General features: G+C 45.1%; 1 protein-coding gene across 1 annotated transcript in view; it reads right to left on the bottom strand.

Annotated features, from left to right (window-relative positions):
- Nucleotides 1–4,928: 4,928 nt before the first annotated feature.
- The window catches only part of LOC118088691 (copine-5), a 122,425-nt gene continuing 102,101 nt past the window's right edge, over nucleotides 4,929–25,252 (bottom strand). Inside the window, exons 14-21 of the mRNA XM_060276994.1 lie at nucleotides 24,659–24,720; nucleotides 15,303–15,349; nucleotides 14,665–14,846; nucleotides 13,706–13,833; nucleotides 11,772–11,874; nucleotides 9,036–9,093; nucleotides 7,262–7,335; nucleotides 4,929–5,716 (exon numbers count right to left, since the gene is read on the bottom strand). Of these exons, the coding sequence (XP_060132977.1) occupies nucleotides 5,528–5,716; nucleotides 7,262–7,335; nucleotides 9,036–9,093; nucleotides 11,772–11,874; nucleotides 13,706–13,833; nucleotides 14,665–14,846; nucleotides 15,303–15,349; nucleotides 24,659–24,720 (843 nt within the window). The 3' untranslated portion in view covers nucleotides 4,929–5,527. The remainder of the gene's footprint in view (nucleotides 5,717–7,261; nucleotides 7,336–9,035; nucleotides 9,094–11,771; nucleotides 11,875–13,705; nucleotides 13,834–14,664; nucleotides 14,847–15,302; nucleotides 15,350–24,658; nucleotides 24,721–25,252) is intronic.

Here is a 25,252-nt window from a genome sequence, read left to right on the forward strand (position 1 = left end):
AAGAAAGAAAGCTCACACAGTGCTTTAATAAAAGGAACCATTTATTTTGGTTTAAGGCAGTCCAATAGGAACTATATTACATCAGACATTCAACGCAGAAAACGGTAGCATAAAAGAGAGAAAGGCCATTGGCATGCAAATAAAAAACGGTCGTGAAGGGAGGAGGGGAAATGGAACATGCTGGGTGGCTGTAAGAAACTCCAGAAGCCAGAGAAAATTTGGATTTGGGAGTAGACTGTACATACAACAGGCTTCCTCTGAGTCTTCAAACTAGGTCACCTGGAGAATTCCTGTTGTTTCCACCACCTAAGACCTAGTCAATGGGCCTGGGATTCAACAGGTATGCCCAACCCACTACCTGATCTTTAAATGTGTTTGTGTCCAAGATGTTCGACAGCACCTTCATAGACACACATTTTCATGCTGTATACATCAACATCGTGCTGATCCACTCACATATGCTTGGGAACAGGGCAGCTTCACTCAACGGGTAGGCTTTTAACAGAGACCATAGCTTATGTAGCACTTCCCCAGTCACTCTTGGGATGATGTAACAATGCACAGACAGATGGGGTACAAATCAGCACAGGCAAACACTGCTCAGTGGTACCTCTGCTCCTGCAGAACTAGACAGCATATTAGATGTGCCTCCCAATGTCTCTTGTATGGAGGTTTCTGCTTCTGGGGTAAATGTATTAATACTGCTAAGACAGAAGAGGCAGAGAAACAGTATTCTCACTTACTTACTTCTTTTGGAAATTGGAAGACCATATGCTTTTCGAGGTTGCAGGTTTAGAGTATAATCCACATCCCAAAGCAAAGGCGATGGCAATGGCAAAACTCCCATTGATCACCGCCAGTTCAGGATTGCTGTGCTATTCATCATGCGGGAAACGTAATTTAACACAGCAACGCCATCCCCCAAACTGATAATTTCTGGTTGAGTTATAGGTGATGCTGACCCTGTATCAGCACAGGATCTGTCTCTGAGAGGGAGACTAAGTGTCACTTACTATCAACTGGCAAAGCTGAAGATACTTGGAGTTCCTCAAGGACCAACAGAAACCCACCACTGAGCTCTGGTGAGTATTATAAAACTTGCTGGCTGACTAGCGCTGTAACAGTTTACGAGCCAAGTCAGCCAACCAAGACTTCATCTCAAAAGCAGCTATAAGTAGCCACTTAGACAGAATCCAATGTTGCTAAAGGGGTGAGAAAGAAGATGACAACTTTGTAGGGGTTGTTTTCAGTTTTACTCAGGCTAAACCCACTGAGGTCAATGGACCTAAGTTTGTCATGTTCATTAATTTCAATGGGCCTACTTGGGACGCGGGTGGCGCTGTGGGTTAAACCACAGAGCCTAGGGCTTGCCGATCAGAAGGTCGGCGGTTTGAATCCCCGCGACGGGGTGAGCGCCCGTTGCTCGGTCCCAGCTCCTGCCAACCTAGCAGTTCGAAAGCACGTCAAAGTGCAAGTAGATAAATAGGTACCACTCCAAGCGGGAGGGTAAACGGTGTTTCCGTGCGCTGCTCTGGTTTGCCAGAAGCAGCTTTGTCATGCTGGCCACATGACCTGGAAGCTGTACGCCGGCTCCCTCGGCCAAAAACGTGAGATGAGCGCCGCAACCCCAGAGTCGGTCACGACTGGACCTAATGGTCAGGGGTCCCTTTACCTACTATGCATAGGACTACCTTTGAGCACAACCCAAATGCTTAAGGTGCCCTGAAGGTAAACAATGAATCATTCTTTGCTCTCATAAACAAATTTATCCTTCCATTCCAGTCACCAAACTGACCTGGATCTTGTCCCAATTTTGCCTGATAGTTACAAAGGTGGGTTAGAGAGCCACTTGGAGGAAATGCTCTATATAATTACACCACCTTGGTTTTTAAAAGTGTACTGCAGGATTCCATTGGTGTGCCTGTTTATAGTGGAAAAATTTCCCTTATTTCCCTTGGAATATTTTCAACATATGAGCCTAGGTTGGGCAAGCCTGGGCCAGGCCTAGCCATCGACAAGCTGTCCAGAGTCTTGTTGACCTACGGTATATTGTGTAGTCAGCTGTTAGACCAGGACAGGGGAAGGTGATAGGGAATATAAAATCGAAGGATCTCACATAAGCAATGTGCTTCCTTTCACATCATGCTACCACCAGCATTTAGCTATTCTCAATAAGTTTGGTCCAGAAGAATTAATTTGGAAAGTGCTTAGCAAGTGCCTGATATGCTCCCCAACAACTTCTGAAGTAGACAGTGGAGAATACTAGCTAGGCTGCTTCTAAGTCCATCTTTCATCACAATCCCACAAACGAGCTAGCAAACGAGCTGTCCAGCCCCAGAGCAGATCCGATCCCAAAATAGCTAAGAAAGATTTGGGGATCTGAGCTAAGACATCCCTGGAACACCTCAAGCAACCAGATAAAGGATAAAAGGAGGGGAAGCAGTTTGGGATTTTACAACTGCATGAAACACGTGGTAAAAAACATTGCCAAACTTGAAAATGGAAGCTGGAGCATATTTTGGTTGGCCTACGTAAAAAAAGCCCTTCGAATCCTTAAGAACTTCAACTTAATAAACAAGAACAGCTCAGTCAGTAGAGCACGAGGCTCTTAATCTCAGGACTGTGGGTTTGAGCTCCACATTGGGCAAAAGATTCCTGCATTGCAGGGGGTTGGACTAGATGACCCTTGGGGTCCCTTTGAACTCTACAGTTCTATGATTCAGCAGTTAACCCTGGAAGCAGGATCTCACTAGCCATCAATCTTCTTCCCCAGCACCTTTTTTTTCCTCCTAGAACAGGGGTGGGGAACTAGGGGGCGTTTAAATGGCCAGTGGTGAAGCACGATGGTAGCTGTAGTCCAACAACATCTGGAGGGCCACAGGTCCCCCATTTCTGCCCTGGAGATTTGTGAATAGCTTCCGGGAGCACCTTAACCTATCATCACATAGGGGTGGCAGCTGCCCGACATACCCTTGGGAATCAGTGCTGCTCTGGAAGGTGGATATGCGAGAGAGAATGAAATACCCTGGTAGTATGGTTGGTTAGGGATCGGGGTAAGGGAATTGGATCTGGAATACTGAGAGACAATACAGGTGGTGGAGTGGTGGAATAAGGAGGAAGTGGCAAAGGGCAATATGCCAGCAATATGCTGATGACACCCAGCTCTACTTCTCTTTGTCATCTGCAGGTGGGGCAGTTGATGGGCTGGACTAATGCCTTGCCTTCGTGTGCCTCTCACACGCGAGGCCCAGAGCATGGCAACACAAGAACCAGCCTGGTCTGCAGTGGCTCCCCGTTTATGGAATGCTCTCCCCAGGGAGATTCACCTGGCACCTTCATTATATACTTTTTAGGGCACCAGGCAAAAACATTGCTCTTCAACCAAACCTTTGGCTGATTAGTATTCCACAGCTTTTTAAATGGGGAAGGGGTGTGTGCTATTTTGTTTTTGTTTTAATTATTGACTTGTATTTTTATTCTGCGACCTGCCCTGAGATCTTGTGGTGATTGTGTGGTATACAAATCTAAATAAATAATAAATAAATAAAAAATAAAAAATAAGGGTGAGGGCTTCATCCATGAGTGAATCAGAATCGGAAAAGGGCACTTGTCTAGAATTTCTGGTTTTAAAAGGGATACGATGGAAATATCTGCCTGGCTGAGACTTGTGTAATGAGAGGTACTTTTAAATTCAGCTAAGTTGCCCTGAGTTGAGGGCATGGGTATAAACTGTACATAAACATTTTTTTAAACACACACAAAACCCCGCTAAACTTTATAGGGGCTTTCCAGGGGAGAGTTTGGAAAATTCTAGGAGTCCGAGTATGGTTTTGTGTCAGAGCACAGCAGGAGACCTCCTGTCAGCATGACCAGCAACATCTTGTAGGTCACCACTGCTTTAGAACAGCCTCCCCCAACTTGCTGCCTGCCAGATGTTTTGAGTTACAAGCCTCATCGGGTGCTGTCTGGAGCTGGGTATGTTTGGCCTGGAGAAGAGAAGGTTAAGGGGTGATATGATAGCCATGTTCAAATATATAAAAGGATGTCATATAGAGGAGGGTGAAAGGTTGTTTTCTGCTGCTCCAGAGAAGCGGACACGGAGCAATGGATTCAAGCTACAAGAAAGAAGATTCCACCTAAACATTAGGAAGAACTTCCTGACAGTAAGAGCTGTTTGACAGTGGAATTTGCTGCCAAGGAGTGTGGTGGAGTCTCCTTCTTTGGAGGTCTTTAAGCGGAGGCTTGACAGCCATCTGTCAGGAATGCTTTGATGGTGTTTCCTGCTTGGCAGGGGGTTGGACTGGATGGCCCTTGTGGTCTCTTCCAACTCTATGATTCTATGATGGGAATTGCAGCTCAAAACATCTGGAGAGTGCCAGGTGGGGAGAGCAGCTTTCAGAGTTATATGCAGGTTTTGTGATCCATGCCAAGCTGGAGTTTTTATATAGCAGGTCCAAGTTCTGCAAAGGCTGAAATGAAGAAAGGACATACCAAAGTGCAACAGAGGGAGAGTGGAAAGAGCTACGCCCATTCCTACTTAACCCTGGGAAGTAACTCTATGAATACATTTTTGAAGCCCAAACTTCAAGATCATCCCGACTGAATAAGGCCCATTCCTCTCTCTCTCTCTCTCTCTCTCTCTCTCTCTCTCTCTCTCTCTCTCTCTCTCATGCCTTGCACAATATCAGATATCAAATCTAGACAGCAATTTGCTGAAAACCAGGGCTTAAAAATGCAAAAGGGACTTAACAGAGCCACAAAAACAAACAAGCAAGGGAACAAACAATCCAGGCCTGCACAAATATTTGTCAAAGTAGATTTACAAAGAATAAAAGGGAGGAGATTAAGCAATTTAGGGACTGGATGCAGTACAACGAACAGCAGCAACACCAGCAGCATTAAGAGACGACATCACACAGTCACTTGATCACAATATTCAGCCTGCCAGGTCAATCCATAAGCTGAGCCATTACAAAGCGAGGAAGAAGTGTCAGAAGACTTGAGGTGGCAGCTGGGCTATACATGGGCTTAAAAAAGAAGAAGACCCCCAAATCATTCAGCTGTAAGGGACGGGGCAAGGGGAGATGCATGGAGAAAAGGGCTGCTTCATCACACAAACCATAGAAGAATGAATGATCTGTGCCTCCTAATGAGGCCTACCAAGACAGGCTGGACTTCTCTCACCATGGTGATCTCCCCAAATAGGAAACGAGGAAACTTGCCAACTGCAGGGCTTGTCCTTTAACAAAATGAAATGAAATGAAAACCCTTCTTTCCCCAGGTTTCACGGCTGGTCCATCCTTCCAACGATGCACATTGGTGTGCCAGAATGGCAGTAATAAACCAGCTCTCAGAGAGGATTTTGTGTGTGTGTGTGTGCAGAAAAGAGTACACTGTAGATTTTCGTTTTGTGGTGTGACCACTGCCTGGATGTCAGTCTGCCAGCAGAAAGTTGAGAGCTGATCCAAGAGAGTGACTTGTGTTTTGTAGGCACCTGTCCTCAAGTGCTGCTTTCCTCTCCTGGCGTTCAGATTTCTGTCTGAAGGGTGTGGCCTGTGGGGGTGTACGGAGGTGGAGCTGGGTTGGGTTTGATGCCGCGTCCCTTCATGTAGGAGATGAACTGGTCGGGGATCTCAGCAAGAACGTCCTTAGCCAGCCGAGCCATACTCAGGACGTGGTTTCCTGTGCGGTCAATGTAATCTCGGAATGGGACAAACTGGGAGAGAGAACAGTATATCGAAGGCATGAAAGGCAAATCATTTAAAAGGCAATATATATATCCTTACAGCAGAGTCTTCCCTGATCCAGGAAAGCTGGACCGCATTAGTATGGAAAGATCACAGGTGGCAAAACCCAAGCAGTTCGCCAGGCAGAGATCATGCCAAAACCTCCCCAGCTTTGATAGGGAAACAAGTTTTCAATGGAATTTGCTGCTCTCTGGTAAGTTAAACTCTTTTGATAGGCTATGCCTTTTAATTGTTACTCACCTCAAATCTTCAGGATGGGGTGGGCTACAGAATTAAATTCATATTAGAAATATAGGAAGTTGCCTTGTATCTTTCTTTTTTAAAAAACCAACGTTTATTTGATTTTACAAAAGTAAAGTTACAACAATACCAAATAGACCATCATATTTGGAGATTTCTCTGAATCTCCAGACTTCCATGGGTCCGATTGCCAACAATTTCAAGTGCATATTATTTCACATCTCCATATTGCCCATAGTGTTTGTTACATTATAAGTGTTATTAAAATCCTGCTAATGTTTTCATCTGCTTACAATGGTCTCCTAAATAAACTATAATTCCGCCCCCCCCCCCATTCTTTCTTGAATGGGAAGTTTTTGTCTTCTTGGTTTCTGAGCTTTTTGGTCAGCTTTGCCAGTTTGTCATAGTCCAACAGGAAGTTGCCTTGTATCAAGACACACTATCATTGCATCACCTTGCTATCCTATCATCCTTTTAACTGAAGATGCCAAGTATTGAGCCTGGCACGTTCTGCATGTGAGGACATGCCCCGTCACTGAGCTGTTGCCCTGGCAATAGTTCTCACCCATCTCTGACAGCCTTGTTTTCTTTCCTCTATCCAGGTGCATATTCAGAGTGATGCAAGACAACTGGAGCTAGGGAACTATGTAACTCAGAGAACCCTGCCTTGGCACATTGCGGATCAGAAATGGTTTACCTGCTGCAATGGAACCATTATACTAGCTTGCCAGCAGGTGGCTTGCTCTTGCTTACTAGGATGGGCAGGGAAGTGTCAGTGCAGTGCAGGTGCCAGATTGGCTCTGCTAGTGTGTTCACACAACACCAACCTCACCCTCCCAGCAAGCAATAGAGACCCATCTGCTGGTAGTGGTGACTGGTGTCCCATTAGGACTTGTGAGCCAGAAGGTAGGGGAGTGCAACAGTAAGTGCAGCCGGAGCCAACCACAGGCAGAGCCAACTTGCCCCAGTTTAGTCCTAGTTTGCCTCCTCCTGGTTGAGTTCTGGCAACCCTGAGACTAGGGAGGAAGCTGACAGGCAGTGCCATCCCCTGGGTTGGTTGTAAGCAGGTTCAAGGTTGGTGGGGCAGCACGCCATTCGTTCCACAGGACAAGTTTCCACTGCCTGCCAGGAAAGCAGAGTAACAGCTGCTGTTGGGTCTCCCCGCACACTGAAAGTGAGCTGAAAACCCCCACAGCTCTTGCCTGTTCTGCAACAAGACTGACACACAAGGCAGATTATGGGTTTTTTTTCAAAAAACTTTTTTTAAAACATACCTGGACAATGTCACGTTCTGCAATCTTTCCACGGGACGAGATTCGAATGTCATCTCCATCCAGCTCCACCATGGCTGTCCATTGTGGGGAGGGATGAATGGAAGGAAGGAAGGAAGGAAGGAAGGAAGGAGGGTTAATCATACATAGCATGAGTAAGGGTACAAAGGAGTCAAAGACTGCAGGAGGCCCATAAAATTCATCTATGCCATGACTCATAAACTGTTCCATTATCCGAAAAAGGCAATTTGAGCAAAGTGTTCCACTAGCTTCTTCCAGAGAGTCAAGCAGCAATACCACCTTCAATTTTCATTATGCATATTGTAATTTGCTATACTGATGGCCCTATCAATGTCTGTTTCTCACTGCAAGATCAATGTTTTATCCGTTGATTTCACTACACAGCCTTTCAGCCTTTTTTGCACCTTTTTTGCACTGTCAAATCTGAGGCATGGAGTTTACAATTGGTGGCATAAACAAATATATGAGAAAGTTTAGCTGCTGCTTTGCAGCACTTTCTGCAAACAGTGGGCTAATCATGGTTCATTCAATGTCTATGGGAATATTTGCAAATCTATAATGATTGTGCGGGGATGCGGGTGGCGCTGTGGTCTAAACCACTGAGCCTAGGGCTTGCTGATCGGAAGGTTGGTGGTTCGAATCCCCGCGATGGGCTGAGCTCCTGTTGCTCGGTCCCAGCTCCTGTCAGCTTAGCAGTTCAAAAGCACATCAAAGTGCAAGTAGATAAATAGGTACCGCTCCAGCAGGAAGGTAAATGGCATTTCCGTGTGCTGCTCTGGTTTCACTAGCAGCGGCTTAGTCATGCTGGCCACATGACCCAGAAAAAGTGTCTGCAGACAAACGTCGGCTCCCTCGGCCGGTAAATCGAGATGAGCGCCACAACCCCAGAGTCATTTGCAACTGGACTTTATTGTCAGGGGTCCTTTACCTTTTTATAGTGACTGTGCACAGCTGCCCCTATCTGCCCCGTGGCATGGATGCAGGGGTCCCGAATCAGGTTGACCTGCCCTGAGCTAACCCGGGGACCACCTGTAGCCCTAAAGTAGTTTTGGGGAGGAGCTCCTCCTCCCAAGTAAACATTCAGCCCGGAGCAGGGGGTTGGGGAGGTGATGTTGCTCGACTTCTCCCTGACCAAGAGCAGTGGAGCAGTGCACCCAAAGGAGCACCCTTCTTCTTTTCAAGTGGCTCTTCTGCATGGACATTGCTTGCAAAGGAGCATCATGCCTACATACCCTCTGCAGGTGGAGATGCAGTTGGGCCTAAAGGGGACTGGCAGGCACTGCCATTCTCCCATGCAGAGCACTGGGGCTTGCAAAATATGTCACACAGCACTATGCAAGCACCACGCCAGAGCTTGCAAAGCACCATGCCTTTGCCTGCATGGCTTGATTCAAAACAAAATTGGAATAACTAATGTCAGGTGACTGGCAGGTGGGTGGCCCCACTCACCAGCCAAACTCGGCCACATGGGGGAGATAAGGATCTGGTTGGTATCAATGCACTATTTGTAATATATTTATTTCTGCTTTCTGAACATGGCTAATCCAGTGTCACTGCTGGTATGCAAAGCTGCAGTGGGTGGGTGATGCCAGAGTTGCTGTGGGTGTTTCGGCTAAGCATAGATTGCAACTATCTCATACTGGCCTTAACTCCTGGGATAACAGCTGCCATTGTAGCAGGAGCCTAGGATTCAGCCTTTCAGCAAAAGCATTAGAAAGTCCTCATATTTCATGACTGTTTGCACAAAAGTTCTTACCGTCAAATTCAGCCTGTCCAACTCCTACAATGATTATGGACATAGGAAGCTTGGCAGCCTGAGAGTCAACAGGAAAGAAGGAAAAAAGATGTGTGTGGCAGAGGGTTGGGGTTGAGATGGGAAGGAGAGGAAGAGAGAAAACAAGAGCATGAATTCAAAGCAGAAAGCTGCAAAGTGATGTGTCAGAAATCAGGACATAGATTGTGTGGGGCAGAGATGGGATGGAGAGTCTGTTGCAAGACTGTCACTCCCATCACCTCCAGGCAGCACAGCCAGTGGTCAGGGATGCAATTACCCCTGGGCTAGTTTTAGCACTGCTTGGTTATGAATATTTGCATTAAAGGTAAATACAGTGGTCCCTCGACTTACGAATTTAATGCGTTCTGAACGCACATTCGTAAGTCAAAAAAAATCGGAAGTCGAATCCCATAGGAATGCATTAGCGGGAAAAATTCGTAAGTCGAATAAATCCTATCTAAACATCCGTAAGTTGAAAAAATCCTATTTGCGCCGCATCCAAAATGGCGGACAGAGCTCCGTTCGTAACTCGAAACCTTCGTAAGTCGAGTCATTCGTAAGTCGAGGTATCACTGTAATATTGGGAAGTGGGAACAGAGTAGCTGCTGCTTGGCTTTGGCACAGAAATGTAAGAAAGGTGGAACCAAAGCCATTCCTAATTATAAGTGGAAGACTATGGTTATCTAGGCCTTTTAAAGATATATGCGTAGTTATTTTATAGTGATTCGTTTGTATCAGGCGGGGGAACCTTTGGCCCTAAAGATGCTGCTGAGCTAGAACTTCCATAAGTCGAAGCAAGCACGGCCAATGGCCAGGAATGTAGGGAGTTGCTGATGGGGAAGAGGAGGAAGCTTGATAATTAGATTAAAAGGCTGTGTGTGTGTGTGTGTGTGTGTTTGTGTGTAGAACAACAACAACAGAGTTCCTGAAGGTGTTGGCAGGCAAGCAGAATGGAAAGCACAAAGCATACGGTATCACTATGATTTCTGCAGGGGAAAAGGTTTCCCACATCTGATTCATATAATGACTGGTGGAATTTCAAATGCCCAATGACATGTTCACATGTGGAACTTGAGTAGTGGCATGTCCAGCCAGCCATGGCAGTGCAACTCTTAGCCACACCAGCATGTTGAGAATATGATCCTCATGTGCGATTCACAAAAATCAGTTTTTGTGATAACTACACCAGGGGGAGCAGAACTTGGACTTTGAGTCCCCCCCCCCATATTCCGTATGAACAATGAAGAGAGATTTGTCTTTTTAAATGCATTGCTAAGTTTGCTGCTGGTTGTAATAGCATATTGCCAGTCTATCCCCACCCCCACCCCCTTTGCGGCATATTTGTATATTTAACTCTGTTCGCACTTTATACGTGCAGACTTTGGACCTTTTGAAAAGCACAAAATGCCACTTTGTCCTTATATGGGTAGCAAAATATTTTGAGTATATTGTCATGGGGGAGATGGGGCGGGAGCCGATTCACACTCCATGGTGCTAAACTAACATAGTCACAGAATCAGAATTAACCCATTGTCACAACTGATTTAGCAAGGAACTGCTGCTACCATAGAAAAAGGGAGCAGATTCACCCACCTCTTCCAGTTTTAATAGGCTAAACCCTTCTGTTTGCTTATAGAAACAACCCTTTCTGAGACCTCTTCCTGACCCTAATGCTCCCCTACTTGCTAAAGGAATTTGCCATTGTATTATTTAAAGAAATCAAAGTGATATGCTTTGTGCTTTCCATTCTGCTTGCCTGTCAAACACCTTCAGGAACTCTGTTGTTGTTCTACACACACACACACACACACACACACACACACACACACACACAGCCTTTTTATCTAATTATCAAGCTTCCTCCTCTTCCCCATCAGCAATCACTGATTGTTTTTAGCTGACGGTGTAATCATCAGTGTGCTCTTCGCTGGGGTTGATCTCTGGCCGGGCTGCAACAGTTTAATAATGAGCACCCCTCACCCACAACACAGCGCATGGAAGTGTCAAAATGGCTGCATGGGTAGGAGGAGATAAAAGGAAAATAGCCCAAAGAAGTGATTGGGTGCTTAAAGCAATTATGGTGCAAATAGGAAGCTGCTGGGAGTTCATGTGGTCCAGCTGATACTCAAAGTTGCCTGGGAGGCCTGAGTTCAAAGCCTGCCTGAGCAATGGGCAAATTAGCCTTGGGCAAGTCATTTTCTCTCACCCTTAATCTTTCATCAGCTGCTTTGATCAGGCAGGAGATAACAGAGGGTGGCACACAGTGGTTAAAAGAGTGAGTTGGGTACAACCCAAACTTTAGGCTTGCTGCTAGCTTTGGTTCTCCTCATCTTTAAAATAGGGGTCTACTTTATAGGCTTGTGCAGGGATTACTAATTAAGTTAAGCACTATGCGAGTTCTAAATCTAATTAGAAGTGCTGTATCAGTCATGTTGTTAACACGAGGGCAGAAAATGGCTACAAGGTGAAGAAGGAACAGCATATTTCTTTACACTATTTAGTGCTCCTATGTGGAGTTCCTGTGGGGCCAGTGAATGTTTGACCTTTTTGCAGTGGGAAAACGGATCTATGCTGTGGTTACATCCCCACCATGGCTTGAAATAAATCCCAGGATCTTAACTCTCTAGCCTACCTGAAACTATTTTACTCCCCATCCTGGCAGGTGCAGTTACACTTTCATTTGGGACAACCCCCCCCCCCCAAACCTGTGCTACTCACGTTGACAATAGCTTCTTTTGTCTGGGCCATGTCCGATATCACGCCATCAGTGATGATGAGCAAAACAAAATACTGGGAACCGTCCTGCACAGCTGCAGCGTACCTGAGTTTTGGGAGGAGATTATGTGAATTTAGGAACAGAGGCAGGAGTGTTGTCAGGGTGGTCTGAATTCTGAACTAAACACCCCACATTCTGAAATGCATATGGTCTTGTAGTAAGGTTAAAGCTTACTGGGAAATGATATATAATGAATTGAAAAGGATGCTTAAAATAGCATGAATAAAAACCCCAGAAGCTTTTCTTTTGGGAATTATAGGGACAAACTACCTAAACTGTATAGAAACTTATTTATGTATGCTACTACAGCGGCAAGAATGTTCCTCGCCCCAAAATGGAAAGAAGCAGAAGTCCCAGGAAAGGTGGAATGGATACAAAAACTTATGGAATATGCAGAAATTGTGAAACTTACCAAATAATAATAATAATAATAATAATAATAATAATAATAATAATATATTTATATTCCCCACCCACTCTGAGCACAAGAATAAGAAATCAAGACAACTTACTTTTTATAAAATAATGGAAATGGTTTATTTAATATTTACAGATAAATTGTAAACAGATCAGAACATTGGCAGGATTATTGTAATAACCTGCAGTTTTATAAGAGTACATATTTAAAATAGATGAATAAATGAGCAAATTAAGTTAATTTGGATTTGCAGAAGATATTAAAAATAAATTTAAGGAACCACAGAAAGAGGGGGAAGGAAGTCAAGCTTTCAAATGTTAAAATGATTGTAAAATTAGTGAAATGTATAAACCTGAAAAGCATAAACAAACAAACACCCCACATTCTGCAGCCCCGAACACCCAAGTGCTTCAGTCTGGTGGCAGCTTGCTATGACACAATGACTGGGCCACCTTTATCCTCAAAGGATCTTTAGCAAACATTAGCAAGGAATTTGTTTCTTTGGCAACTGTTCATAGAACCGTGTCCTGTATTACAGTCCTGGATGATGATGATGATGATGATGATAATGATGATGAAGAAGAAGAAGATGGTGGGGATGGGACTGAACAGGGTTGTGCCACCAGACTGGAAAAACCAAATCTTTCAGAATGGCATCATTTGGGGAATAAGTGATAGAGAGGAGGGTTAATGGTATGTCTAGTTCAAGCATATTAGGAGATCTACCTCCAACATCAATTAATTGAAGTAGTATGATACATTTTGTGCTTCAAGGGTTGGCGGAAGAACAGGGTGTTCCTGGCGCAACAACTGGATGTAACCCTATTTAAGGACTAGCTCACATGACCACTGAAGTACAGGCATCCCCCACTTATTCAGGGGTTACGTTCCGGGCCCCTGCGCACATAAGTGAAATCACGTAAAGTGGGGAACCTCTTTATAAAGCCTATTTAAAAGCCTCTTAAATGCCTATTTCATCTTGCTTTCCTTCTCTCTCTCTCCCACTGTCTCTCCCTCCAAGAGGCTGGCTGGGGAAGTGGCTGCTGCTGCTGCTGCGCTTCTGTGTGCGTCAGCTGTTAGGCGGGGAGACTGAGCAGTCTAAACAAAGCCCTGTTGCACCTCCAGTCTCTTTGAGGTTTCCTCCACCATCACTGATGTCCTCTTTGGGCTCTGGGGAGGGTCTCCTTGCAAGCCACGATGAATTTCTAGCTCTCTCCTGCCATTTCCTGGTATGGTTATGAAGTAAGGAGAACTTTACCAACCCACATTTTCATTAGGCTACAATGGTGTGGTAGCACTTATCTCGCTACATGGTTTGTAAGAAGCTACCAGAATGTCATCAGCCATCCAAATCTGCCCATAGGAATAGGAGTTGCATTCTCATACCTGTGGGCCACTTCCAACCACAGCTAGCATTTGTCATGCTTTGTGACGATACCTTGCACTGATGAGACATACCTAGCCACGTGGTTAACCACCGGTGCAAAGTTAGTTGGACCATAGAGCTGGACGGTCTTGAGGCTCTGGTGATAGGCTTCAAGGATACCTTCTATGCCACTACAATGAGGATTGTCAACATTGCCATTCTGCAGGAGAGAAAGGAAGAGACAATTAGGGTGAAAGTTCTCCAGGCAGAGCGGCTGATTCCTTGCCCTTTTAGGATCCCCCACCCCAGCGGCGGAGCTAGCCGCTTGGGCACCCAGAGCAGCGCACATGCCGTGCACCCAGGGGCGGGGCAATCTGCCCATGGGGCAGGAGCGATCCGCCGGGGGGGGGATTTTGTCACCCCCGTCTGGGATGACATCTGGGGCGGACCGCCCCCACCGCCACCCTTCCTCCACCACTGCCCACCCCATTCTCAATGTTTGGCTCAGCTGATGGATGGTCATCAGCAGAGATCAATACACTGGCTAGAGGAACTGCTAGCTAATAAATGTCACCAGAGATTACGCTGATGCAATGGGAGCTGCCTCTTGGGATCTAGAGGGACAGCAGCAGCAAATGAAAATGATGACCCTTCTTTGCATCTGAAGCTCACGTCAACTTTTCAAAGACAGACAAAGAAACCAGCCTCAAACTTATCTAAGTCAGCCCCAGGACTCTGGGATGTTCCTTGCCAGGTAAGCCTTCAAGGATGAGACCACCACATGGGAAAGCAAAGGCACATAGTGCAAACCTATTCATAGTAGGGGTAAGTCCTACTATGTTTAATGGGGCTTGCTCCCAAGCAAATGTGTTTAGGATTTTATTCTAAAAGATTTAAGGATTCTGCTATTGGTGAAAAGTTCCTGCTGAAGGAGAACATGGGGATTTTTCCTTCATCAGGGAATGTTGCCTGTTTGCCTGCCACTGGATTCAATTTGAGGCAAAGTATAAGAAGTTGAATGCTAGTGTGATTCCAAGGAAGGTGTCAGTACCAAGGGGAACTCATGAGACACACGCCCATCCGGAGGAATTTTGGCTCCAAACCCAAGTGCTGGGAACATTTTGTCACTGTCATAGTCCTGGATTATCTCGCCAACAGCCTTCAGTGCCATTGCATAGGCATTGAGCTGGTATGGATTCATGTAGTGAAGGGAAGTAGACTGAGAGGGATTCCCTGCCAAAGGGGAGAGAGAGAGAGAGAGAGAGAGAGAGAGAGAGAGAGAGAGAGAGAGAGAGAGAATGAATTGTAGTTGGTTCACTGTCTGGTAGGTTGTAGTGTGGCATTCATGAGGTCTGCATGAAACAGGAACAGAGGAAGCTCCTAAGATGTATCCCACCTTCCAAGTTTGAAGATACAACACACTTACTCAGAGGTAAACTGGAGTGAAACTGCATTTAACTTATTTCTGACTAGGCACATATGGTATTATGCCTCTAGGCTACAGTCCTACGCAGATGTACAATTGAACACAATGAACACTTTTGAGAAAACATGCTGTAGATTGCACTGTAGATTTAACAACTTCAATAAATGCGTGCATCTCCAAAAAGAATTATTTAAACATTGGGAATCAAGTGAACAAAAACTTAGCAGCAGCTCTGCGAGACATCTGCTGTAAAAAAAACTTACCATTGGAAGCTGTGAAGTCAATGGCTACCGTGAAATTGATCTGCGTCCTGAAAAAATGTCACATCACATTACTTAGTCAGATTGATAAATCTATAAGCATTTTGATTAGCTCAGAAGCTTTGAGTGGAATGACCAACCCAAGTGAATGTCTAGAACACCACTTATCCATCTCTTTCCTGGCTCCTTTCACTTTCCCGCTGTCTCCCATTCAGAGTTGGATTCAGTTTTCGAATCTCTCTCTTTAGAGTTGAGAGAAGATGCAAAAAGACAGGTTATGCTGCCATGTGCCTTCTACACACACACGGCCACAGCAATTGGCAGATACTCTGTGAGCAACCAATGGTTCTATATTATTTATTTTATTCACGGACTCCACCTAATACCTCACACTGTCTGGTTTTTTTTTTGGGGGGGGGTCCCAAAGGCAACCTGGACAAAGTTCTTTATTAAAACAACAAAACAGTTCAAAAGTAAAATCACAAGGTTTTAACCAACTAAGTTCCACTCAGAGAAGACTCCCTGGAATTAATATACCAAAGTTAGTATTGCCCATCAATATAAACGGGTCTACTCTGAGCAGAACTAATACTGGAATCAACCCACATAACAGGCACACGCAACAGAGAGTGGCATAATATTCCTTGGGATCCTCAACAGCCTATGTAGACAATGTTTAGGTTTTCGCACTGTGCTGGAGAGCAAAGCCCACTGTGGGGGCTTACTTCTGAGTAAACATACACAAGACTGGGTGTTAAAGTATCCCTGCATGTTGGCACAGATTCCTGAGAAGAAACATGTTTGACACTGCCTTGGGGTGTCTCTCAAATATATGTGAGAGCAGCAGGCTCTTGCCTTTGAAAATGTGTCATCACCACAAAACAGTAAAGTAGCATTATAGGGATGCGGGTACTGAACCATCCATCCTCTTCCCATTCCTCCTAACCCTCCCACCCTCAGTGTTTCCCCAAAGCTGGGTTAATTTATAATATTGGAGCCTAGCTAGAGCCAGATGCAGTGGGGAGAAACGCTATGGGGAGTGTCAGGGGGACTCCCTATACGGAGCCTCCCCCCATCATCCTGACCAGCACTTCGCCCAGTGACAGCGCTAGCAGCGGGTCAGGGGGGAGCAGAATGGAGGAGGGAAAGCTCAGTGAGGCATCAGAGCCCCTGCAGCACTCTGACCAACAAGTGGAGGAGGGACGGCTCAGGGAGACATCGGAGTCCAGGCACTGCCCTAGCCAGCCGGGGGAAGAAGGGGCGCATGCCCAAACACAGGGCGAAGGGGTGGCGTTTCGGGGTGCCCAGGTTATTATGATGGCCCTGAAGCCGGCGGGCGCCATTGCTGGGTTCTGAGAGTGACTAGGATAGGGGTCAGCAAACTTTTTCAGCAGGGGGCCAGTCCACTGTCCCTCAGACCTTGTGGGGGCCTGGACTATATTTTGGGAAAAAAAATTGAACAAATTCCTATGGTCCACAAATAACCCAGAGAGGCATTTTAAATAAATGGACACATTCTACTCATGTAAAAACATGCTGATTCCCAGACCGTCCGCGGGCCAGATTTAGAAGGTGATTGGGCCACATCCGGCCCCCGGGCCTTAGTTTGGACTAGGAGGTCATGTTTTCTGCTGTCTCTGCACTGTAAATAGTATGCACAATAAAACCTTTAAAGACACAATGGACTGGAGCGTCTTTACTCGGGAGTAGCCGCAACAACTCCCTGACAGGGAGGAATGCAGCAGGCAAAGAAAGTGAGCATCCTCTTATTGGCACCTGGGGGATTTATCCAGCACCCCCCCCCAATAACTATATCTGCTTGGGATTGCTCCCTAACCCTGTGACTTTACTACTGTTCAGGTTGAAAAACAAAAGTCTGTTTCTTCATACATAATCCCATCTTTCCAGGGGAAAACAAAGGAGCTAATCGCATGGCAAGCTTTTCTCTGCACTTCCATTTTATCAGTTCAGCAGAAGCCAAACGGGAATTTTAAAGATGTGGAGCCTTGATTCGTCGTTCTAGGCCACTCAGAGTAAGAGGGTTGCACATTTCTTGGCTGCTTCCCTTCCTCCCAACTGCAATAGCTCCAAGTCCCAGAAACTTCTGAAGCTGTGAATAAAGCTACCATTGCTGGACAGTTTTCGGCTAATTAGGCCAATTTGACCAAATCCTGCTATCTTTTCAGCTGGCATTATAAACACACATTTTATACCCCCCCAATGATAGACTACAAAACCATAATCTGGCAAACTGGGTTGCCTGGGTTCTCGCTGACTTGACCAAGGTTAAAGAAAACTGAACTCTCCAAGTCCTCTGCTGGAGCCACTGGATTTTGGCTACAGTACCGTTGCTCTTGACATATGAGAAGGGAGGGTTGGTAAAATACCCCCCAGTTAATACACAGACCAAACATGCTGCTTTTCATTGCAGGATGTCAGTAGGATGAGAGGCTCACTTGTAACATCTTTCTTTTAATTCAATGATTCCCCAGAGCCTATTTGAAAACTAGGGCATGGATGCAGTACGCACCACAGCCCAGCCACTTTATCTTCTTCATAGGCTCAGTATAATGCTGAAAAATATGAACTACTTCTTTCCTGGGTGATGGCTCACTGTTAAGGAACTTGCAGCCCAAATCCCCACACATCTACACAGAACTGAGCAGGCTCCCTTGCGCCCTTGGCAAGGAACTGTATTGGCACCTCCTGTCCCTTGCACCCTAAGCGAGGAGATGTGCCCAGCTGCCCAGAGCAGCGGCCCAGGGAACATGCAGATGGGCAGGCAGGCTCCTAGTTACTCGGGCCCTGTGCTACTGCTGGGTGCCAAACTCACCAACCCCCAGAGGGTTTAGGCTTCTAAGTGTATTCACCTGGTGTCACCAATCTTTTTTTGGGGGGGGGGAGGCATGGACACATTTGCAAAATGGATATGTTGTTGTGGGCACCACACCTCTCCCTTCCCCAATGTAACCTTCTTTGGATTCCACATAGACTTGAAGGAAATGTTCTATTGGTTAAAGAAGGCTTCTTTCAAGCTCATTTTGTGGTGGGAGGCAGGTGGGGATGGGCACCAGCGAAAACCTTAGTTCTGTCCCTGTGGCTGCCATGCTGCTGGCCCGTGGTGTACAGCAGGGGTCAGCAAACTTTTTCAGCAGAGGGCCGGTCCACTGTCCCTCAGATCTTGTGGGGGGCTGGACTATATACCGTGTTTCTCACATTTTAAGACACCGTCTTATATTTATTTTACCTATGGCTTATTTTTGGGGGGTGTCAAATTTTTTTTTATTACCATAAGTACCGTATGGTTCTGGGCGCCTGCCTCCGCATGCCGCGTTCCTGCTGCTGGCTCCCGGAGGCCTGGGGCGCTGTGCACGGCGCTGCTGGGCGCCTCCGGGAGGAGGAGGCCTGCCAGGTTGGAACCCAGCAGCTCCGAGCCACGTGGTGTTTTCAAAATGGTGCCGGCTCTCAGGTTGCCCAAGCAACTGTAAGCAACAAAGCAAGGCAGGCGGTGAAAACAGAAACAAACGCGGCCAGGGGAACTATGCGAAGAAGCCCAGGAAAACAGAAAGCAGGAATGCCAGAAGCAGCGGGTTTTTTTTATTTATTTTAAAAAAGACTGTATTATTTGGCTCAGTAATGAAAAGGCAAAGAGAGCGCAGAAGGGGAAGATCAGGAAAGTGAGCTCAACAAAAGGAACACGTATTGAAAAAACCGCACAAGGGGACCGTGCTGCTTGGGCTCTTTGGCGGCAGCGAGGGTTAGAAATGGCAAGAAAACCCAAAAGCACAAGCTCCTTGGGAGGGGGAAGGAAAGGCTAAGGTAGAGTAGAGCAGGCAAATTCAAAAGGCACAAGAGTAACTGAAAGGAAACGCGTTTTAAAAATGGCAAAGGGGCCAAGCCACTTGGGTATTCGGCGGCGGCAGCGAAGCCCAGAAGCCTCCCCTGTTAATAGGCTCAGGGCACTCTGCACGTGCTGCTGGGTGCCGACCCAAGCCTCTGGGAACTGGCAGGAGGGGGGAGGCTGGCTGGGTCGGCACCCAGCAGCGTGCACAGAGGGCCCCGAGCCTCTGGCAGCCAGCAGCAGCAATGCTCCCAGAGGCTCGGGGTCCTCCACGCACGCTGCTTGGCAACGACCCGGCAAGCCTCCTCCTTCTCCTGCTGGCTCTCAGAGGCTCGGGGCGCTCCCCGCGTGCTGCTGGGTGCCGACCTGGCAAGCCTCCTTCCTCCTCCTGCCGGCTCCCAGAGGCTCGGGGCACTCCATGCGTGCTGCTGGGTGACAACCCGACAAGCCTGCTCCTCCTCCTGTGGCCAGCGTGCTGGGTCCCGCTCGCTGGCTGCGGCGCTCAGCGGTCTCACTCTGCGGAGGTATGGCTTATTTTCAGGGTATGGCTTATACGGGGTATGGCTTATATTTCCTAAACGCTTAAAATCTTGCTATAGCTTATATTATGACTACATCTTAAAAAAGGAGAAACACGGTATATATATATATATATATATATATATATATATATATATATATGGGTGAACGAATTCCTATGCCCCACAAATAACTCAGAGATGCATTTTAAATAAAAGCACAATTCTACGAATGTAAAAACAGGCTGATTCCCGGGCTGTCTGCGGGCCGGATTTAGAAGGCGATTGGGCCAGATCCGGCCCCCGGGCCTTAGTTTGTCTACACATGGTGTACAGAGTTGCCAACTTAGGATTCCACAATTGCTGCATTACATTGTCTTCAACAACTGATGATAAACCAATAGTTATAAATGTCAGGTGACTGTGCCAAGTGGCATTGCTAACAGCACAGCACATCAGCTATACATTATGTTTTCTTTGTCTTACTAGGACTGGTATGAAGCAAGTCCCATTTCTGGGCTCTATCCCAGTGGATGAAGAACAGTGGTATAGAGGACAGCTAACATTAGTGCTGATAAAAGGGATGATTGAAAAAGCTGCCTGCAGACATTTCTCTGGCAGCCTTCTCAGATGAGATTCCAAGCCTGTCATCTCCTACCCTCAGTCAATATCAGCTGCTCCCATGACAGAGCTTTCCTTCAGATGTTGTGCAACCACTGTAATGAAAGAATGCGGCTGTCAATGGAAGATAACATTTTAAACTTCTGGTTAGATAGGCAGAGACAAGTCCAGTGGGAAAGGACTTTTTGTTTTGCTGCTGTTCTGAGATCCATTGGGGTACCAGAACTAGTGCAGATACATGGAGTGTGATCCTCAACTGCCACTATATATATATAATACACAGGCACACACACATACAGACAACATGGGCTTAAAAGGGTGTGTGTGTGTGTGTTTAAGAAGGTAGGAGTTAAATGGCAATGGTATAGTATTTCCTTGGAGACTTGAGGATAAGAAGACAGGGACATAAGAACCCAGCTTTTGCAAGGCTCTCTATGTGGTCCATTGTCCTGTTTCCTAAATTGTTTGTTAAGAAGCTACTGGGAAGGTCCAAAAGCAGGACTTGAAGGCAACTCCTCCCACTGTTTCTCTCCATAAATACCTCTCAACCTGGCTCACAGGCATGGATAGACATATTGCTGGAGCTAAGTGTAAATTCAATACTAATAAAAGAAATAGCCCCTATCATAAAGGTAAAGGTAAAGGGACCCTTGACCATTAGGTCCAGTCGTGACCGACTCTGGGGTTGCAGCGCTCATCTCATGTTATTGGCTGAGGGAGCCGGCGTACAGCTTCCAGGTCATGTGGCCAGCATGACAAAGCTGCTTCTGGTGAACCAGAGCAGCACACGGAAACGCCATTTACCTTCCCGTTGTAGTGGTACCTATTCATCTACTTGCATTTTGACATGCTTTCGAACTGCTAGGTTGGCAGGAGCTGGGACTGAGCAACGGGAGCTCATCTCATCACAGGGATTCAAACCGCCGACCTTCTGATCAGCAAGCCCTAGGCTCTGTGGTTTAACCCACAGCACCACCTGCGTCCCTACCCCCTATCATTAAAGTATTGCAAAAGAAGTAATAAAGAAAATGAATATTTGCCTAGCTGGCTAATGGCTCTCCAGCACCAGTCTGTGAATGAAACAAGCTTAATTTATGGATTATGCAGAAATGGCAAAACTTACCAGAAGAATAAGAAACTAGGATAACAAACTTTTTCTAAAGGAATGGAAATATATTGAATATTTACAATGAAATTGAAAACAGATAAAAACACTGGCAGGACTATTGTAATAACCTGCAGTTTTAAAAATATAAATATATGATAATAGATGAATAAAAGAATGATTTAATATAACTTTATAAATGCAGGGAATTATGATAAAAAATTAATGAACTGATGAACTGCGGAAAGAGGAGGAAGGAAGTCGAGTTTTGAAATGTTTGATTTACTGTTAAACTACTACTGAAATGTATATAAATGAAAATCATTATATATATATATATATATATATATATATATATATATATATATATATATGAATGAAACAAGCTTGGTAAAATAGTCCTGTTGGGAATCCCAGTTCACCCCCACTAAGGGAGAGGGCAGATGGCTCAATGAAAGGAAAGGAATAATTAACAAGCTATTAAACTGGTGCATATTTAAATACCATATTTTGAGATGATATTGATGGAATTCCGGCCCATAAAAATGTCACAAGAGGAAACACATTTAATTCCTTATGTGGGAGAGGCAATAGAGCTCTGGCCTTCAACAGATGGGAATGGCATGCCCTGCAATTCAAGGAACGTGTGTTTGCTTGCTGATGAACAATTCAGACTCTGCTTTGTTACGGAATAAACTGTAGAAATCTCTGTGACCTTTAAGCTTTTTTTTTTTTAATCAAATCTAAATCTTGTTCTTTTAGGAATTCCTCTGACCAGTTAATAAAGGCCTAACAACCTGATTGTTGTTAAGTGCTCTGAATGAATTGTATTGATTCCCAGAGTCTGCTGCCACTCAAGAGGCGCAAATTGATCTCTGGCAGAATCTTTTCTAACTGGACAGTGTTGCCTTCTCGTACAAAGAGGATGCTGAGCTGGTGTAACTCTGGGATGGCTGGAACAGGCAAAGCCAACATAAATGCCCACATCTGAAGATGAGCATCATGTCCAGCGCCTAATTTCTAAATAGAAACCAGTGCTCAGCTCTGCCTGGAAACCATAATCCCTAATACTCAAAATATGTGGGAACTTGTCAGGAGTGGGCAAACAGAATTGTTGACAGGACAGACGGTCACCAGGAGTCTGACAGTGCTGTAAAATTGGTTCAAGTTTTTCTTTTCTTTTCATGAACATTGATTCTGAGAGGCCCATGTCAAGCAGCCACTTTTGGTGTAAGATGGTAAGTAATTCGGCTCTATCCTCTAAGATGAAATCAGAAAATAGTAGTGACCCAATCTCTCTTGATCTAGCCATTCCTTATTTGAGCCACGCCTTCTACTCTCGAGTTGCTTGTGTCTTAAAGGTCTTTTCCAGACTAGGATGTCCTTCTTATTTGCAGCAAGTTTCCAGACTAACAACATGTTTAGGTAATGGGTGGCTGGCTCTATTTTATTTCCTCATGCATCTTCCCAAGTACAGATACCTTCCCTCCCAGCACATTGATATTGTTAACCATCTTTCATTCTTCTCCATTATGGGATTTCAGCAGCAGTTGACTTTATTTTTGATGTGCTTTGGTTTCTCTATAACAGGCCATTCTGTTTCCCCCCTAGAAGGTTGTAACCCCAGGAGATTAACACAATTCTTTTGGGAGATCAGTTGAATTTTATATGTTAGCAAAGACTCCATCAGTGGAACTTTGTGGTGAAATTTCTATACTTCATGGCTCTGCAGGCAATGCACTTTTCTTTAGGTTTTTGGTCAAATCCCTAGAAGCTCCAACCTAATCTCATGAGAATATAAAATGCACCAGTTTGTAGACGGGTTATTTACCTTTACTGACATGAGACTAAAAGTTTACACTGCTGTTACAGAAGAAGGTGTCACTGTGACGGCTCAGAGAGCTTGCTTGGTGTAGTGCTTAGAGTCTAGAACTGAGGAGAACTGGGTTCAAAACCTCATTGCGGTGAAGCTCGCTTGGGTTAGTTGCAATCTCTCAATTTAACTTATTTTTCACGGGAAAGAAGAGCTATAGTTCTTTATACCACTTCTATTTTGCCTTTCCACCAAGTCATTAAGGGTTGTGTACATTGTTTATCCTCCATTTTGACCTCACTACAGCCCATTGAAACAGGTTACATTGGGAGAAATTTACACGTGGAAATAAATCAACAGCTAAAAATCTGAATTCAATTTCTGTACACTACGCTTGGATGTCAGCAGCAAGACTTGTGTTTTAGTCAAAAAGTGGTTTGGGGAATTCAAATATAATTTTCTCTGCATTGGAGCACCAAATATTCCAAAGAAGTGTGTTTTTTAGCACATGGGCTTTTCTTCCTCAGAAAGAACAGACATATATTAAATTTTGTTAGGCTACAATCCTATACATTGTTACTTGGGAGTGAAGCTGCACTGAAGTTGGTAGGACTTACTTAGTGGTAGACATGCTCAGGATTGCACTGCTTGTACAATTTGCTGGGTACTTTGATTCTAACGGAAACACTTCTGAGATAGAAATTTGAATTCACTTTAAAAATTCACAGCTCAAAATCGAGATTCTATGTTCTGAAAATTTTATCATGCCATTAAAGATCCTGAATAATACATAGTGTTCTGTCTTCGGTAGGAATAGAAGGACCTGTTAATTTCAGTTCTCTCAGCATCTCATTTTTGCTTTCTAAAATTTGGTTCACCATGTTTCCGCAGCAATTTGAGTTTTTTTTCCATAAAAAAACTCACACTCAAAAATTCATCACCAATTGTTTATGAAAATTTCTTGTCATAAACACATTTTATGTGCAGCAATGGCTAACATACACATTTTTGCAAGCAGATCCCCCTAATGTAATTCATTTCCGTATGTTATTTTCACTAGCATATTGCTTTTTATGCACACTAGCTCTGAATATATGCATTTATTATTATTATTTTGAAATATTGATTGGCTGGAGAACTGCATCACAGCATTTGGAGAAGTGCAAATTATAAAAAGATAGCTGTGTTTCAGTTTGCCTATGGTTTCAGAAAGTGCAAATTTGGTACATTCGCCTTCAAATGCAAACTGAACTGAATCTCTCCCTCATCCCTAGTCTGCTCTATGCAAATAGCTTTACATCCTGCCGGTACAGCATCTCTAGAGTGAAACAGGACACTCACACCTGACACTCCTCCTGAAGACACTCAGTTTTGTTCAGTGTGGAAACAGCCAGTGGCCCTCTGCTTGCACACCTATCCCCTCCCAAACACCCAATGTGTGCAGAAAGAGAATCTACTCACCCTCCTTTGATATAGTCTAGAAACGTGTGCTCTGATTCTGTAGCAAACGAGAGCAACGTCACCTTGAAAGTAAAGAAATGGGGATGCTGTTATACAGGAAACAACGAAGTAGTTACAGGCAGGAGGGTGATACTGGTGATCATGGAGCCACGTGGTTAGTGCCTTGATTTTTCCAGCCCCATACAACTCCCATTTCCAGGGGGATTCTGTAGCCTTATTTACACAATTTTGAAACCAACGTTCACCACCCTTTGCCATGGGAAATCCATTTCTTAAATTCACAGAGAACAAATCCAGTTTTTTTATATATATATAAAGTTGCCAGATCACAACTTGGAGAATTGTCTCCCAGCTTTGAAAGTGTGCTGCTGATGCTGAATTGGGAAACCATAGGCTCTCCCTCCTGTTTATTTCCTGTCCGGCAGTTGCTATAGTAAGCTGGTGTGTTACATACTAGGCAGAGCAACTTGGGTGTAGAAAACTGGCTTGCCCAAAAGTCAGACCTTTGGTCCATCTTGCTCAGTATTATATCCAGGTTGAATTGCAGGGGCTCTCCAGGGTTTGGGTCAGGACTCTTTCCCGGTCTAAGCTGGA

This window comes from Zootoca vivipara, chromosome 7 (assembly GCF_963506605.1).
Source record: "Zootoca vivipara chromosome 7, rZooViv1.1, whole genome shotgun sequence".
Classification (NCBI taxonomy): Eukaryota; Metazoa; Chordata; class Lepidosauria; order Squamata; family Lacertidae; genus Zootoca; species Zootoca vivipara.